Consider the following 19,638-nt stretch of genomic DNA (forward strand, 5'->3'; position numbering starts at 1 on the left):
CTTTTGAAGCAACAACACTCCTACAGGCAGTAAGAACCTTGAGGTATTCCATCACTTGTTTTGTTCTCAGTAGTGGAGATCAAAATCAAACTCTAAATTGCAACATTCCACTAAGCTTGAGCTGAACCCAGAGCAATCAAATGGTCAAGAAGAGAGAGAGAGAGAGAGAGAGAGAGAGAGAGAGAGAGAGAGAGAGAGAGAGAGAGAGAGAGAGAGAGAGAGAGAGAGAGAGAGGGAGAAGGAGAGGGAGCACATACCTGACTCACACCAGACAGCTCTGGTTGGTGTCTAAATGCATCTGCCCAAGACTGGATGAGGGACAAGACCTTCTCCTGGACAGACGGTGGTGGTTCATTCTTGGGGCCTGCCGGAGGAGGAAATGATGAGGAATAGTAGGCAGCAGTGTAACAGTTATTAGAAGCAAAACAGAATGGACAAGGAAAAAGAAAGGTGGCAGATGATTTGTGAAAGGAATAAAGCAGAGAAGATGAATAGTAAAAATAACAGTTTGGTGGAGTTGTGAGAAGGACAGAGAAGTTAGGAAAGAAAAAAGGAAAGGTATCTGATTCATTGTCAAGGTGAAAGTCAATAAAATGAAGCAAAGAGGAGATGAGAAATAGAGATAATAGTTTGATAAAATTCTAAGAGAAAAGTTTTGGAAAAACAGAGGACAAGTAGCTGATTTGTTGTTAAATGAGGAAGTTAAAGGAATGAAGCAGAAGAGACAGGAAAAAAAAGAATGAAGCAGAGAAAATAATGAGCACCAAGAACAACAGTTTGATAGAGTTATGAGAAGAAAACAAGTTAGGAAAGAAAAAGGAAAGATGGCTGATGTGTTGTCAAGGTGAAAGTCAAGGAAATGAATCAGGGATGAGACATGAGGAATAATGAATAGCAGTGTGACAGGTTCATGAGGAGACAGGACAGAAAAGTTAAGAGGGATGAAAGAACACACACCTAATGAGTTGTCAAAGGTGAAAGTCAAAGGAATGCAGCAGGATTAAGAGCAATAAGTGAAAGGGTACAAGGTGTTCTGGTTGGTGAGGTGGAGACGCACATGGAGTAACATGCAAAAACTATGTGGGTGGGGTTGCATGGCTTGCAAGGGAAGGAGGCACAGTAAAGGAAGGGGAATGGCAGGGCTGCATTGAGAGAGGGCGTGATATTGCACCTGTGAAATATGTATGTCATCATTGATCCTCACACATGAACTTGCCACTTCTTGCCTTGACAAAGAAAAGAGAAGAAGCATTTAATTCTGCCTCTTCTTGGCTACACAACTACTTGAAAAATTTCACTATAAATATAAATGCTAAAAATTGTATTTGATTATTAGAAAAAATGTCAAGCAGTGAAGGGGCAAACAAGTGAGCCCCACCCTGCCCAGGCCAGGATGCCACGTACCAATCAGCTTGACTAGCTCCTGCACAAAGTCCTTGCTGCAGGCATGGACGTGGAACCTCTTGCCACAGTTCTTTACACAAGCCTCTAACACCTGTAGGAGGAGGAGGGACGGGGAAGATGAAGCCGTTTACTGAAGCTGGCTACGTCTGATGTCATTCCACCAAACCACAAATTCCATAATGGTTTGTTTGTGGTTTTGCACTCACACCAAAATTTAGAGAAAGTTGCTGTTTTGCAAAAGTACATCTGCTGAAGCAAAGCTGTCCACAAACTTACCCTTGATTTCAGTGGTAATATCGGTCAGACATTTTACCATTGAATCATTTAAAACATTTTGTAACAAATACATATATATTTTATGCATTTCATTCAATACAAAAGTTAATGTCCAATATCAACAAGCTCAGTACACTTTGGACAAGGCGGAGTGAGTACATACAGTGAGGGTGTACATGACCACAGTGTAGTTCTTGGGTTGTGTGGTGAGCCTCTTCCTGATGGCCTTAATGGCATCGCGAGGTCCATCCTCAGACTCATTCACCAGGTCACACACTTCCAGGTTCAGTCCCCAGTCCTCAGAGGGTAGGGTCTCAGCTGTGGCCTGCTCTGAAGGCAAAGAAAGGTCAGTGAATACCAGACTTTCTTCCCAATGGAGAAATGAAAGGAGAAAGAATGCAAGAAATATATTAAGTGACACAATCCTATCCTATTCTGGTGAGGCACAAACCTGTTGCAAGACTAAGGTCATCATGGTGCTTGTTTATTAAGAGCAAACAAGATACTAGGAAACACTGAGAATGAGAAGAGCAATCATGGAGGAAAAAAACAGTAAAAAGAAGTAAGAAACCAGTAAAACCAGTTATCATTTGCAGGAGAGGAGCAGGAATAGAACAACTTTTCAGAGGATGACATGAGAAATTAGTACCAGTTTCAGAGATGGACTAATAAAACATGCTCCTATTCCCACCATCAATAACATCACCAATTAGTCTTTCCACCAATAAAATGCCACACTCTGCAAACACTCATTCCATCAACCAACACTAACATACAAAAACTGGTCCAATTCCAAACACACAGACACACTCAATCCTTCAGTCTATTTATCATCCTCCCCAGCAACCACACACACACACAAACCAACCTATTTTCTGGGATACAACTGAAGGAGCCATGGTAGTAGTAGTAGTAGTAGTAGTAGTAGTAGTAGTAGTAGTAGTAGTAGTAGTAGTAGTAGTAGTAGTAGTAGTAGTAGTAGTAGTAGTAGTAGTAGTAGTAGTAACAGCAGTAGATAGAACTGTAGGTGATTCTCTTATGCACTGTTGAGTCAGACTGGCACTTATCACCATGTGTGTGTGTGTGTGTGTGTGTGTGTGTGTGTGTGTGTGTGTGTGTGTGTGTGTGTGTGTGTGTGTGTGTGTGTGTGTGTGTGTGTGTGTGTGTGTGTCCTTCAAGTGTGTAAAAATGTTCTGCTCCACACACATCATCGCTCATGCATGGATGCACCCCAGAGCACGTGCACACACACACACACACACACACACACACACACACACACACACACACACACACACAAAGGTTGACTCTCAGCAAATACTCCCATACCAATTCGTTCATTCTGTTTGCTAATCATATATTTCATCCACTTTCACTGTGGTTCATTTCCCACTTTCTCTCTCTCTCTCTCTCTCTCTCTCTCTCTCTCTCTCTCTCTCTCTCTAAAGTACTAAAAAAAAAACTGTGTAGCAATTCTTAAAATGACAAGGACAATTTTCATCGTTTGACACTAAAACTTGTCACAGTTTACCGCACACACACACACACACACACACACACACACACACACACACACACACACACACTACAACTTTCACTGTCACACCTCACTCACCACTATCACCACTAATCACCACCACCCCCTATATTCACCACAAAGCATCACCACAGTGCATCACAACCACCACCACCACCACCACCACCACGCCACATCCTGCTGCTGTCACTCCTTACTGTTCATAGCAAAGTGGAAAGGCAAACTGGACATGAATGGGGAAAGAGTGACAAAGAAATCTAGATCAGAGTTACAGGTAGTATTAGTTGAGTTTATTAGTGTTACCTGTTACATTACTTCCTTACACTTCCATTGAAATATGCAGGAAAAGATACTTCAAAACTCATTCCAGTGATCAAAAAGGGAGACTAATAAAGACTCAATAAATGCATACCTGGAAAATACATCAACCCCTTGAGTACCATGATGTCTTTCTATGTTCATTTTTGCTTAGGATTTAGTGATTTTATACAGCTTCAGAAACCCATGTGGAGGATTAAAATAGGGAAGACTCTCGGCATCAATCTTCTGCTTACTATTTGGTGATCTTATACAGCTTCAGAAACTCATGTGGGGGATTAAAATAGTAAAGACTCTGACCATTAATCTTCTGACCTCCATAGATCCTTCCTAATATCAATAAAATGGTCTAATCGTAAACATATCTCAAGGTAAATATAAAAATGTGCCCCAGTATTGAAGGAGTTAATGCTGATTCTCCAATTTCTAATGAATAAAATGTCTGAGTGGGTGTACATTAATGATAATAAAAGTAAATAAATAAATGTAGTATGTGATTATGAACGATGCAGCAATAACAGTGAAAGTCAAAGGGTTAAGGATTCAAAATATATCTCTATCAATAGGTGGCTGTACAATAATAAGAAAAAATAAATAAATGTGGTATGTAATTGTGAACAATGCATAAATAACAGTGAAAATCAAAGGCTACAGGGTTCAAAATATAATACCTCCATCAAAAAGTACCAAAGAAACAAGTGAACAAGTGTGATAATGATAAAAAGGATAGCAACAGTATGAATTGGTCTAAACTCTACAACTTCCTGCCGCCTCCTGTATTTCCTATTTCCTATGACTTGAATTTTTCCAAGTTGATCAAAGGATAGCAACAGTGGGAATTGGTCTGAACTCCATAACTTCCTGTCTGCTTCTGCATTTCCTACTTCCTGACTTGAATTTTTCCAAGAGGGAGTGTTCAAGATGCTTATCGGTCAATATTACATGATCCCTTTGACATCTCCTGAGAATAGCACCTTAGTAGACCCTTTTCTCTCTCTCTCTCTCTCTCTCTCTCTCTCTCTCTCTCTCTCTCTCTCTCTCTCTCTCTAATTGTGCTACCCTTGGCCAGCGCTCTTGGATAAAAAATAAAGAATAGGACGTGTGAAATTCATACAAAGGAAAACAATAGGATGAAATTCACACAAGACCAGCAATGACATAAATAGAAAGGACAGAAAAGTATGAATAAAACATAAAGGGCAGTACATGTGAAATTCATACAAAGGATTGCAATAGTATGAAATTAATATAAAGGGTAGAAATAGTAAATTATATAAGCAACAGCAAAAATATGAATTGAATATAAAGGACAAGTGTGAAATTTATATAAAGGATCGTGATGGCATAAAGTTAACACAAGAGCAGACATGAATTTATATAAAAGACAACAAAAGTATCAATTAAATATAAAAGATACACATGAGAGGAATAACTGCAGACTGAGGAATAACCACAGACTGAACCACCAACAGAACACTAACAAAGGAACCCAGTGTATTACTGACAACACCAACACAACCATCACGACCTGGATGGATGTGGGTCAGCCTATAATGATCTGTCAGTCCATTATCATCACATACTCCGTCAAAAAGCAGCAAGAGTGACTGGAGCACAAACATGAATCTTTGACCTGATTTTGTGAGGCATCAGAGGCTGGCCACCTTCAGCTTAGTGTGAATGATGTGTGTGTGTGTTTGTGTGTGGTGGTTTATGTGGGCCACCTCATGTTGTATTGGTATTGCCAAACTCCTAGTTTTTTTTTTTTTTTTTTTCTTAACGGTATGGCCTATAGCACATGTAGGCATACTTGAAGTGTATATGTGGGAAGCACTGTTAAGCTTCCGCCCATTAGTGGCACAGGCAATTTTATTTATAGTGGTACCCATATTAGGGCCCATATCACCACCCTACTGGAAACTCTACCTAGCCTAACTCAACCTAACCTAATCCAAACTAACCTTAACATCAACTTAACCTAACATAACCTAACCTAACCTTAACCCAAACCTCAACCTTAACTCTAACCTAACCTATATTTAAACTAACCTAACCTAACTGTTTCTGGCATGGTTTTGATTTTCATAAGTATCACTACAAGTCAATAATAGCCAGCCCTGATAAAAAAATAGCTTAATTAATGCAAAATATTGTGAGTATAACTACTGACACAACATGTAGTCATGTCATGCATTACTGACAAGGACTCATAGTGAACATTAACCAAAAAAAGTCTATCGTTACTAAGATGTGTGGGTGATTAGGGCTGCTGCAAACCTTAATGGTATATACACACTACATAATACCATGCATAAAACCACTATTTTTATCCAAACAATATACAGCCACTGAATTAAATGTTTTTTTTGCATTTTTGGACAATATTCAAGTAATTAACTACAAGCACTCACAAGCTCTAAATCTGAATATCTGGTCCATTTCCAACCAAATTTATTCCCAAAACCTGTAGATTTTTAGGTGCCATAAGACTAAACCACAGAAAATACATTAACTTATTACTTAGTGCGTTTCTTCACCTCAACACACCAACGACAGCAACAAACATGCCAGTAACCTATCACTACCCCAAAGCTACAAATTGAATAAGACTAACCCATAAATTAACATGAACTTAAATTTTTAGGTGCCATAAGACTAACTCATAAAGAAAATACATAAAATTACCATCATTTAGTGCATTTCTTCATCTTAACACACCATCTATAGGAGCGAACATACCAGTAACTTATTATTGCCCAAACCTGCAAATTTACCACCCACAAAAGTAAACAAAATCAGTCCATTGAAAGTACGCTAACCTCCTCAGTACCAGGACACGTTTCTATACTCATTCTGGTTATTATTTGGCGATTTTATACAGCCTAAGAACCTTATGTGAGGGTTGAAATAGTGAAGAGTGTGGCCATTCATCTTCTGACCATCATAGACCCTTCCTAATGTCAATAAAACCGTCTAACTATACCCAAAACTCATGGTAAAAATGTGTCCCAGTACTGAAGTGGTTAGATCTCTTTAATTCAAGCATCTCTTCCCCTCCAAACACTATCCACAGCTGCAAATGTACCAGTAACAGACACGACAAGCTTATGAGGAGTGTGTGAAAGAGAGAACGTCACAAAATTCCATTAAAACCAGATGGAAGTTTGCAGGTCAGTCTGTCAGTCTGTCTGTCCGCTTGTCCCAACTCATCATCACATGACCCACCACCACCACCACCACCACTGCCACTGCCGCCTCTTAGTAACACACACACAGACTCACTCACAGCCCAACTCGACTTGAATCTACAAAAATAGACAAAAACTAAAGCCACACCACAAATACCGAGTTATAATTACCAGCACACCGAAAAAAAGGACCCAAAAAAATAATGATAAAAATCTGGTAGCCACTTTTCCCTCTTGACACGCAAAATGGCTTAGTTTACACACATTTCTGGCAGCACACAGGGTCTACAGCACAGGCAGGACCCAGGGCACACCTCCCCGCGGCGTGACAACACTCAGGGGAGGCGAAAAATACAGGAAAACAGAACATGAGGGAGGTGACAAGCAGACGACAACTTTCTAAACAAATATTTTCGCCCAGTCATTATTTCTCTTGTATTTTCTCCTCTCGGCGTGTCCCTGAAGTATTCATGGAGGCGTGGGGGTGTAGAGGGTGTGCTGAAGGATGTAGGGAAGGGTCTATTTACCTATTTTCTGGCCAACGGGCGTGGCGAAGACGTTTCCCCCGAAGAACGACATTTTGCTGCCCTGTTGCGTCATCGCTCTCCGCCATGACGTCAGCTGATTCCGTGACGCCATACCACCTCCCTGCAGATTTTGAGATTATTTGCGTTATTCTAGTGCTTGTCTGTAACTCATAGTGTGTCAGTGAGTGTGGAAGAGTCATATTTTATTATTTCCACGCAGTTTGTGTTAGTTTAAGAGTTTGCCACGTGAATATTTCACGTGTAAAATTCCTGCCGTGTGATCTGAGTGTGCTAGCTCGCATCTCACTTTATTGTAATTTCTTGTATCTATTTGTATTTTTCTAGTGGGTATTTATATTCTGTGGTGTGTCAGTGTATGTATTAGACGTGTATCTTGCTATCACTAACTTGTTTGTATTGTTTTATATCCTATCAACGAGAATAATATAAAATAAATATCATCATGTGACTGAGAATCCGATAACTTTACCAGCACACTTTCCTTCAAATCGTTACATATTCATGCTTTTAGGTTACATTTACTGTTTATAATGAGCTGGTGTATGTATCACGCCTATGTCTTGCTATTCGGTAGGCGTCTGCGTTGCTTGATACCCTTAGAACGAAAATATTAAAAGATAAAAAGCCGTCATGCAATACGAGACATATGATAGCTCAGCCGCACCTCCCTCCAGATTTTTTTTTTTTTTTTACATTTTTTTTTAGGATCTATTTACGATTTATGTCGTGTCTGTGCAAGTATTTATGCTTCATCTGTTTAATCATGTTTGTTAGTACTATTTATCTCCCTCTCGAAGAAGATAAGAGATAAAATATGTGTTGATTTTCTGGAATGCTGCACGTGTTATATTGCTGCAAAAGTTGCCAACGGACATATGAAGAAGATAAGAGATAACTGTGGTCTTGTGACTCTGTGATAACTAACTGCTGTCAAACAGAGCCTTGCAACTGAGTGAGTGGATGCAGTTTAGGCAATAAATACAAATTACTTCAAATTCGTGCAGCTTATTGATTAGAACAGCTACCATGAATCTTATTATCATTCATTTACTTTTACTCACTTATCTTATGTTAGAGAGAGAGAGAGAGAGAGAGAGAGAGAGAGAGAGAGAGAGAGAGAGAGAGAGAGAGAGAGAGAGAGATTGTTAAGATTCGTAAAGGAATTGTGACTTGGCTAAAAAGAAGTAGAAAAGGAGGAAGAAAATTGTTAAAATAGACAGATAGATGAACAAAGGAGAGAGAGAGAGAGAGAGAGAGAGAGAGAGAGAGAGAGAGAGAGAGAGAGAGAGAGAGAGAGAGAGAGAGAGAGAGAGAGAGAGAGAGATTTGTGACTTAGAAAATAGGAAGAAAATTATGCTAGAGAGAGAGAGAGAGAGAGAGAGAGAGAGAGAGAGAGAGAGAGAGAAACATCGTGCAGTCGTCACCATAACAACAGCGACGCTACACACCCACACTCAAACTGATCCCTTCCTCTTTTCTTTCCTTTCCTTTCTTTAACCCGCGACTTTACAGTGAAAACCAGTAATATAAGCTGCTCCTAAAGATGAGTTTCACGTGGGCTATTGATGCTAAAGGGGAGGAGCTGGGCAGTGCATTTAGAGGAGAGGAAAGTGAAGGGAGTGAGACGGAGGAGGATGAGAAGGCGGTGAAAAGTCAACTACATGCTATGAAATTATGCCAAGAGTCCAGCGGTTTAATGGCAACTGTCTCCACGCTGAGGGTAATGCCGTGTGTGTGTGTGTGTGTGTGTGTGTGTGTGTAAGGTTTTTTTTTAGCTTCTCTGACTCCTGCTACTATTACTGTTGCTATTGCTGCTGCTGTTGTTATTGTTGCTGCTGTCAGTGGTAGGTGGTGTTGCTACGACTACAACAACAACAACTATTACCACACTACCACTAACAACAACAACTACTACTACTACTACTACTACTACTACTACTACTACTGACGCTGTTGCTGCTGCTGCCACGTATAATGACACCAACAATCACCATTACCACCATTACTTCCACCTATTAATGCAACTGCTGCTAGTCTGCTTCTGTAATCGTTGCTGTTCTTGTTGCGCTACTGCTGCTGCTACTACTACTACTACTACTACTACTACTACTACTACTACTACTACTACTACTACTAATGATAATAATAATAATAATAATAATAATAATAATAATAATAATAATAATAATAATAGTACTAGTGCTGCTGCTGCTACCACTAATACTACAACTACTACAAATATTACTACTACAACTACAACTACTTTTACTACTATTACTACTACTACCACTACTGCTACCACTGCTGTACCACTACTACTACCACTACTACTACCACCACTACCACCACTACTACTACTACTACTACTACTACCACTGCTGCTGCTGCTGCTGTTGCAATAACAACAACAACAACAACAACAACAACAACAACACTACACACTACTACTACTACCACTACTTACTACTATTACCACAACAACAACAACAACAACCACCACCACTACCACCACTCTCCACCACTTCTACCACTGCTGCTGCCACTGCTGCTGCTGCTGCTGCTACTACTACTACTACTACTACTACTACTACTACTACTACTACTACTACTACTGCTGCTACTACTACTACTTATAATAATAGTAATAATGATAATAATAATAATAATAATAATAATAATAATAATAATAATAATAATAATAATAATAATAATAATAATGATAATAATAATAATAATAACATCACTGTTACTACTACTACTACTACTACTACTACTACTACTACTACTACTACTAAAACTACAAGAACAAAAACTGCTACTACTACCACTACTACTACCACCTCCTTGTCTCTACCCACAGTTGCCGGGAAAGAGAGGCGGCTTGGAGTGGGGACCAGTAGGGGAAGGGAGGAGGAAGGAGGGGAAGGACGAGGAGGAGGAGGAGGTGGGAGTGAGCAGGGGGCGGGAGTGGGGTCAGATGGCGCCCCTGAGCCTGGCGGTGTTGGGGGAGGCACTGAGAGACCAACACCCACAGCTCCCCCTCCTTACCCACGCAAACGCCAAGGAGATCTGTGCCCATGTGCCCACGCTCTCTCTGCAGTTCAGAGGTGAGAGAGAGAGAGAGAGAGAGAGAGAGAGAGAGAGAGAGAGAGAGAGAGAGAGAGAGAGAGAGAGAGAGAGAGATTGTTAAGATTCGTAAAGGACTTGTGACTTGGCTAAAAAGAAGTAGAAAAGGAAGAAAACTATGTTAAAATAGACAGATAGATGAACAAAGGAGAGAGAGAGAGAGAGAGAGAGAGAGAGAGAGAGAGAGAGAGAGAGAGACTGTACGTGGCTGAAAATTGAGTATTACAAAATCTGAACTTTCTATCTACATTCTACTCAGTGAAGAAACATTTACGAGTCTTGTTTTTTTATTATTTCACTGCAATGACGCAATAACCCCCACACACAGTTCCCTAAAGTACGCCTAATGATATCATAAACACCTAAAATTTTGAGCTACATGACAGAAAACAAGTCAGGGCCAGTACTCTTTGCTCTCTCACCACGACTATTTTCCAAGGCCACAGAGATGATTAGCGGGGTTGTCAAGAGTGTTTCTCCAGTTAATAATGTAGCAGTCTTGTCAATCTCCCTCTAGAAATGTAAAAACACTCTCAAAAACCCGTGTAAATATAAATAAACCCTTTTGAAACAGTGGAGGTGCAGCACACAAGCGTTTGAGAATGAACCTGTCGCAGAACATAACTTTTACTAAACGCGACTTTATAGAAAACGAGAGCGCAGGATGGTCACTATAGCTGCTCCGACACCTCCATCTGGCAAGTGTTTGGACGTGGTTTATTATTTTACCAGCTGTTCGTGTTGATGCCTCGCGGTTCAGGGTACGGTAACTCAACGCTAGCGGCACACCAGCGGTACATCACAGCATTCCCAAGTCAATGTCCTTTTCGTAAGGTTCAAACTTGGTTATGTGGGACAGAGGTGGTATTTTAAACTCTTCAGTACCATGAGTTTCCGTATTCGTTTTGCTTACTATTTGGTGATTATATACAGCTTCAGAAACTCATGTGGGGGATTAAAATAGTGACGACTGTGGCCATTAATCTTCTGACCTCCATAGACGCTTCCTAATGTCAATAAAATGATCTAAATGTACACATATCTCAAGGTAAAAATGTGTCCCTGTATTGAAGGGGTTAATATATCCATGATTAAAATAATGAAGACTGTGGCCATTAATTTTCCGACATCCATAGACCTTTCCTAATGTCAATAAATTGGTCTATTCGTACACAAATCTCAAGGTAAAAAAATGTACCAGTAAATGGAAGGGGTTAATTAGTGTTTTGATAGTTTTAGCTTCTCAAACTGTATCACGTCGAGAAAACGGTGGTATTCTACGTGTTTTATTATCTCAACGTTGCGTTCGATGGAGATAGGGTATTGTCACTTTTAACTTTTCCTCATAACGATAAAAAGATAACGTAGAACAAAGATGATATTATTATTTTAAAAGTGTCTTCAAGTTGTATTAGGGCAGGTACAATGAAAGACATGGCAACACACACACACACACACACACACACACACACACACACACACACACACACACACACACACGATCCCAAAATTACCCTGAATAAGACGGCGCCAGTTTATCTCAGTTCATTTAGTCTTATTTCCCACAGCCACCTACGATTAACTCCTTCAGTACCATGACGCGTTTCCTTATTCATTCTACTTGCTATTTGATGATTTTAAACAGCTTCAGAAACTTATGTGGGGGATTAAAATAGTAAAGATTGTGGCCATTAATCTTCTGACTCTATAAACGGTTCCTAATGTCAATAAAATGGTCTAATCGTATACAAATCTCAAGGTAGAAATATGTCCAAGTATTGAAGGCTAACTGTAGTGGAAATGAATGTAACGAGAATATAAAGGTAACAATATTCTTTTACGTATGAGCAATTCTTACTTCATAAAAGCGATACATTAAAAAAAGTCAATATTCTCTGTTTTGGTCCATCAAGACAAGTAAAACAGATCAACTAGTCAATATAAAGAAAATGGAACCAGATGAGAGTGTGCGTGGAAATGAAAATAGAGAAGCAGCTTATCATCATTCAAACCGGTTCTGAGTCACGCACGACAGCTTCTCTTCAAAATGCCACTCGCCAGTCGCTAACTAAGACAACCATACCACTCGTCAGGAATGCAGTCTAGCCACTCGTCATTCGCGAACTAATACAGCCACAACACTCGTCACTAATACAATCATTCTACTCGTCTCGCTAACTAACACAGCCACACCTACTCGTCGCTCTAATGCAATCATCCTACTCATCACTCGCTAACTAATAAATTACCACTCTAATACAGTTTTGCTACCCGCGGCCCGCTAATTAACACAGCCACACCATTCGTCACTCTAATACAATCATCCTACTCGTCACTCGCTAACTAATATATTACCACTCGTCACTCTTATACAATCTAGCCACTTGTCACTCGCCAACTAATATATTACCACTCGTCACTATTATACAATCTAGCCACTCGTCACTCGCTAACTAATATATTACCACTCGTCACTCTTATACAATCTAGCCACTCTTCACTCGCTAACACAACCATATCACTCGTCACTCGTTAACACAATAATTCTAATCGTCATTTTAACAATCATTCTACTCGTCACTCGTTAACTAATAAATTACCACTCGTCACTAATACAATCTTGCTACTCGTCACTCGGTAATCCAGCCATACCACTCGCCTCTCACTAACTAACACAATCATATCACTCGTCATTCTAACAATCATTCTACTCGTCACTCATTAACTAACTCAACCATACCACTCGTCACTCACTAACACAATCACATCACTCGTCATTCTAACACAGTCATATCACTCGCCACTCTAACAAACATTCTACTCGTCACTAACTAATGGTCATATTTCACTCGTCACTCGCTAGTTAAGACAACCTGAATTTTCTAAGAGGAATATAAATCACTAACACACTTTTCTATCACGAGTTCTGATATGTTTGAGAGGAAGATAATGAAGGGGGTCAATTTCGAGCACTAGAACCGCTAAGAGAGAGAGAGAGAGAGAGAGAGAGAGAGAGAGAGAGAGAGAGAGAGAGAGAGAGAGAGAGAGAGAGAGAGCCCGCATACTTTTCCCACTACGTATATATACACTTCGCAACCCACAAGTGTACGTAAAACTATACCATATAAGTCGATTTTCCTTACTTTCACCACTTCACCTTCACTCATTTCGAAGTATTTCAACTACACCGCCTTTTTTCCCCCTCTTTTATGGCGAAATTTATATATAGAGCCAGATAACCGTACTTTTTTTTTTCTCTTTTTCATTCCTTCGTTGTTGTTCTTCCCCCTGTCATTCCGTTTAAGCCCGCCTCTCACCTCTTCCTCTAATCCCTAATCAGTTATTTCAAGGCCTGATAGCAGAGATAAGACTTCAGTGAAGGGCGTGGAAGAGAAATATTACGAGGAGATGACGGTATAACACACACACACACACACACACACACACACACACACACACACACACACACAGACAGAGATAACACTAACCTTCTATAATTCCACTTGTCCTTTTTTTTTTCTATAATCGTTTCCTTTCTTTTTTTTTGTTTGCTTTTATCTATTCGTGTCTATTTATGTGTAAGTTTGATATTAGTTTGTTTGAGCGTCTCTCTCTCTCTCTCTCTCTCTCTCTCTCTCTCTCTCTCTCTCTCTCTCTCTCTGAGCATGTAAGTTATGTTAATTATATGCCTGTTTGTTTATTTGTTTGTTATATATTACCTGTTTGTCTATCTGTCTTGTTTGTCAATGTTTGTGTCTGTGTTTGTGTGTCTGTCTGTTTGTGTACGTGTGTGTGTGTGAGTCAGGAATGTAGGCACTAGTAGGCACTGATGTGGAGCGTGGCACTAGCTGAGCGATACTAACTGGATGGCATAACGGAGTGCCATTCTCTCTCTCTCTCTCTCTCTCTCTCTCTCTCTCTCTCTCTCTCTCTCTCTCTCTCTCTCTCTCTCTCTCTCTCTCTCTCTCTCTCTCTCTCTCTCTGTCCTGCCCTTGGTCATATATTGTTTGCAATTTATACTCGTACAAACATTCCTGTGAGGCAAGACGAGACGAGACGGCTTCACTGACTCAGCTGAAAACTCTCACTCACTCACTCACTCACTCACCTCATATACAGACCTCACACTCACTCATTCATTCATTCATTCATTCTCTCACTCAGTATATACAGACACCTCACACTCACTCACTCACTACATACACACACATCACACTCACTCACTCACTCACTCACTCACTCACTCACTCACTCACTAACCGCATGCACACATTTCATTCATTCACTTCCTCCCTCCCTCCCTCACTCACTCAATGCATATACGGACCTCACACTCACTCACTCATTGCATACACACACCTCACACTCACTCATATATTCTCTCACTCGGAGCGCGCACACACACACACACACACACACACACACACACACACACACACACACACACACACACACACCTCACCAATGCGGCATTCAGTTGATAGCTACACAAGAAATTAAATGCCAGTTATGCAAGATCAACAGCATAGACAGTCAACTAACACCAACACAACTCTTGGGCTTCTATTCTCAAACACTTCTATGCTTCACTTCCATTATTTCAAAAGGCTTTATTTAAATTTGCACGAGTTTATTTTTAAGATGTTTTTTTTTTTTTACGATTTTAGAGGCAGTAACAAGATTTCTACATTATTATCTGGAGGAACACTGTTGAGAACCCCGCTAATCATCTCCGTAGCCTTGGAAAATAGTCATGGTGAGAGAGCACAGCCTTTCTGAATAAGGAGTCACGTTTGACAGACCACAGGAACTTGAAAGACACACCTCGCATAGTTAAACAGTGTCACCCGTAAGTCTGCACACATTAGTAATACATTCTTATTATTGTGCTTTTGTTTGTGGGTTAAATGAATGTTTGTGAGAAGTGAATGAATTGTCTTGGTGATATTAATGTGATGAGTAATCAATTAAAACTACAGGTAGATGTTATTGAATGAAAAATATTAAAAGGGTGAATATTTTATGATTTTTGGGCCACACTGTTGAATGAGGAGGAAGAGGAAGAGGTGGAGCGAGTCAATAGAATGTTCGGTATTGTATATAAGCCACGTTCTTCTTGGGATAATGTACACGTTACAATAATACGACAAGAAGTAGATTAGTCAGGTTAAGCTACAGCTCATGCACGGTCATCACTGCCTTGCTGTGCCCGGACACCATCACTCCTCATTTATCATTTCTCACTCCTCACTCGTCCTCTCGTCACTGCTATCCTAACTCATTCTTAGCTTTTTACAGCATCACATGTCTCAATTAGTCAGGTTATGCTACAGCTCACGGTCATGCCTTGCTGTGCCGGAAATCCTCACTCCTCACTTTTTACTCCTTTCATCACTGCTATCCTTACTCTTAGCTTTCTACAGTGTCACGTCTCAATTAGTCGTGTTATGCTACAGCTCACGGTCATCACTGCCTTGCTATATTCGGACATCCTCACTCTTCACTCCTCACTCCTTATTCGTCACTCGTCCTCTCAACACTGTTATCCTTTCTCTTTCTTAGCTTTCAACAGCATCACACGCCTCACCAATGTATACCTTGTTGATTCATGTAGCTTCTTTCATTCTTAGTCCCCTCAATAGTTCTATAGCCTTACTCTTATAGCTTTCTACATTGCTATTCGTCTTAACCCATTTCAGTACTGTGACGCATTTTTACCCTGAATTTTGAGTATGGTTAATCGATTTTATTTACATTAGCAAGGGTCTATGAGGATCAGAAGATTAATGGCCATATTCACTATTTCAATCCCTACCCAAGTTAATAAAGCTGTGAAATCACCAGATTGTAAGCAGAATAAATATGAATACGTGCCATGGTGCTGAAGGGATGAACAATGAATGCCTCCCTTACTCAACTTTATGTAGCTTCTTTCATCCTCAGTCCCCTCAACACTGCTAACCTTACTCATAGCTTTCTACAGCATCACTCGTCTCTACAATGACAACCTTACTCCCTTCACAGATTTTTGCTTCCTCACTCCTCTCAACACTGAAAAGAGAAAGAGAAATAAGTTGTTTTGACAGTGATATGGGGAGTAGGAGGAAATAAAAGGACGAAGATAAGAAGAAAGAGGTGGATAGTTGTAACAGTGACATGGGGAGGAGGAAGAGGAAATAGAAGTAAGACAGACAGACGAATAAGATTGACTGTTTCAACAGTGATGTGGGGAAGAAGGAAATGGAATGAAGATAGGAAGAGAAAATAGGTAGATAGTGTCAACACTGAAGTGGAGAGGAAATAGGAATAAGAAGATAGAAAAAGGAAATAGATATACAGTTAAAAAAGAGAAGGAAGGAGACTACTACTAATGATGATTATACTACAATTACTTCTCTTCCTCCTCCTCTTCCTCCTCCTCCTCCTCCTCCTCCTCCTCCTCCTCCTCCTCCTCCTCCTCCTCCTCCTCCTCCTGACCGTTACCTTCCGTCCACCCACCTAAATTGAATTTCTCTGTAACTGAAAATCGAACCTAACCTAACCTAAGCTGTCATTATTTACCTGCCCAGGCCCCGCTGCTCACCTGGACACACCTTGGTGGCGGCAGAGGTGAAAAAAGGAAGCGACAAACATTTCCGATAAACAAAAACTGGGATATAAGAAACTAGTGGCGTGGAAGACTTGTTCTGTAGAGAGAGAGACTAGGACACGCAAGTTGTCTTTTCCACACAAGAAAGTACTAACAGTAAAGACAATGACGGTGGAGCGAGTTAGTAATGTCACACAGCGTAGTGAAGACTGGAGAGCAATGATGGTGAACTGTTATCATGGCTTCGCCACTCCATCCATGAAGTTTGTTCAGAGCAGAACTGCAGCTCATCAAGATTTTTCTTTTCGACAATAGTCAGAAGAAAACAGCACAGCAACTGTTTGCATGACTGGGCGAGTGTGGCCCGGCGGAGTGTGCGGGCATCTCGCTCCACGCCCAGTGCTGCTCGGGGAGGAGGAGGCGTCCAGCGCTTCCTTCACCCTCCCCAAGAAGCACATGGTGGCGGGGAGCGGGGAGTCTTCATCTCTGCCCGGGTGGCCGAGGTGGCCCTGGGATGCTGGGGTGCTGGGGTGCTGGGAGGACGCCACATCCCCGTCACGCCGCGCTGCGTGGCAAACGGGGTGGCGTCTTCAGGAGGGAGGTGGCGTTGGCCGCACACCTGCAGGTGCCAACGTGCACCACTGCAGGGTGCCGGGCTGTGGCCTTCTTCAGGTCCGGGGGAGGTGAGGTGAGGGTACCTGAGGGTGTCCGCTCCACGCCCAGTACTGCTGGGGGAGGAGGAGGAGGCGCGTGCCGCTTCCTTCACCTTCCCTTGGAAGCACATGGAGGCGGGCGGGTAGCGGAGCCCTCAGCCCTGTCCCGGTGGCCGAGGTGGCCCTGGGGTGCTGGAGTGCTGGGGTGATGAGAGGACGCCAGATCCACGTCGGGGTGGCGTCTTAAGGAGGGAGGTGGCGTTGGCCGCTCACCTGCAGGTGCCGACGTGCACCACTGCAGGACGCCGGGCTGTGGCCTGCTTCAGGTCAGGGGCAGGACCTGAAGGAGGCCAGCAGGAGTGGGGGTCAAATCCTTGCTCAGTGTAGTGGCAGGCGTCTGGCTGTTGGTGGCGCCCAGGGTGAAGGGTCGTTCTCTTTACCTTGGAGGTGACCACCCCGCCAGCCACGCCGCCACGCCAGGGAGGGCAGGGCTGCCTTCCTGTGCCCGGCCATGGCGGCTGACACACCCACACCCTCTTCTCTATATCCCCGCACCATCACCGCCTCTCCGCCCCTGCAGGACCTGAGGAAGGCCAGCAGGCCTTCCTCAGGTCCGGTGGAGGCGAGGTGAGGGTACCCCGCAGAGTGTGAGGGTTTCCGCTCCACGCCCAGTGCTGCTGGGGGAGGAGGAGGCGCGTGCCGCTTCCTTCACCTTCCCCAGGAAGCACATTGGAGGCGGGGAGCGAAGCCCTCAGTTCTGCCCGGTGGCCGAGGTGGCCCTGGGGTGCTGGAGTGCTGGGGTGCTGGGAGGACGCCAGATCCACGTCGGGGTGGCGTCTTAAGGAGGGAGGTGGCGTTGGCCGCTCACCTGCAGGTGCCGACGTGCACCACTGCAGGACGCCGGGCTGTAGCCTGCTTCAGGTCCGGGGCAGGACCTGAGGGAGGCCAACAGGGGGGAGGGAGGTCACAGCTCTGCTCAGTGTAGTGGCAGGCGTCTGGCTGCTGGTGGCGCCCAGGGTGAAGGGTTATTCTCTTTACCTTGGCGGTGACCACCCCGCCAGCCACGCCGCCACGCCAGGGAGAGCAGGGCTGCCTTCCCTGTGCCCGGCCATGGCGGCTGACACACCCACACCCTCTTCTCTATATTCCCGCACCATCACCGCACTCCCCGCCTCTCCCACCCTGCATGACCTGAGGAAGGCCAGCAGGGCCTCGTAGCCCTGCTCAGCAGTGGCAGGCGTCTGGCTGCTGGTGGCGCCAACCACACCGCCAGCCACGACGCCACGCCAGGGAGGGCAGGACTGCCTTCCCTGTGGCCCGACAATGGCGACCACATGACACCAACACCCTCTCTGTACTCCCGCACCACCACCACACTCCCGGCCTCTCCGCCCCTGGTGCGCCACACCGCCTCTGTCTGCTGACTGCTGTGCCTCTTTCTGCTGACTACTGTACCCTCGCCGCCCAGCATATGGAACACTACCTAGGTAAGCCACAAAGAAAGCCACAAAGATAAGCCACAAAGCATGACAACCTCCACACACTCCACATACTCAACACTCCTAATGTTTGCTTTTTCCCTCTTTTCAGGTTAAGATATACTTATATTAGTCTTCTCTCTCTCTCTCTCTCTCTCTCTCTCTCTCTCTCTCTCTCTCTGATTTGCATTTTCAGACATTCGATATATCTCCACCTATATCAACCTTATCCACTCATATTCATCCACCTATCCACTGACCTGATAACTGCATTAATTACTCCTGATAGCTTCTTACATCCTTAATCATTTCAACACTGCCATCCTTATTCCTTTACATAGCTTCCTATATCCCCATTAGTCTAAACACTACCATTTTTTTTCATGTACGTGTGTTTCTAAGGGATATCATTAGTCTTATGAATTTTGTTGACTGTTACTACTTTTAATTTTCTCTTTTAAAATCTTGTTATTCTGGATGCCATCGAGTATTCTTGGGTTTCTTTATGTTGTCGGACTCAT

The 19,638-nt window shown here is 42.7% G+C and overlaps 1 protein-coding gene across 11 annotated transcripts in view; it reads right to left on the reverse strand.

Moving 5' to 3' along the window:
* The window catches only part of LOC123511925 (TOM1-like protein 2), a 38,511-nt gene that overhangs the window by 14,833 nt on the left and 4,040 nt on the right, over positions 1-19,638 (reverse strand). For 3 of the 11 annotated variants that reach the window (XM_045268025.1, XM_045268023.1, XM_045268027.1), the window contains exons 2-5: positions 7,251-7,371; positions 1,844-2,010; positions 1,405-1,495; positions 258-364 (exon numbers count right to left, since the gene is read on the reverse strand). In XM_045268025.1, the coding sequence (XP_045123960.1) occupies positions 258-364; positions 1,405-1,495; positions 1,844-2,010; positions 7,251-7,371 (486 nt within the window). Of the gene's footprint in view, positions 1-257; positions 365-1,404; positions 1,496-1,843; positions 2,011-2,548; positions 2,738-7,250; positions 7,372-13,885; positions 14,255-16,359; positions 16,384-19,638 lie in introns of those variants that run through there. The other 8 variants (XM_045268020.1, XM_045268021.1, XM_045268026.1 and 5 more) reach the window with 7 other exon arrangements.

The sequence above is a fragment of the Portunus trituberculatus genome, chromosome 32, assembly GCF_017591435.1.
Source record: "Portunus trituberculatus isolate SZX2019 chromosome 32, ASM1759143v1, whole genome shotgun sequence".
NCBI classification, from domain to species: domain Eukaryota; kingdom Metazoa; phylum Arthropoda; class Malacostraca; order Decapoda; family Portunidae; genus Portunus; species Portunus trituberculatus.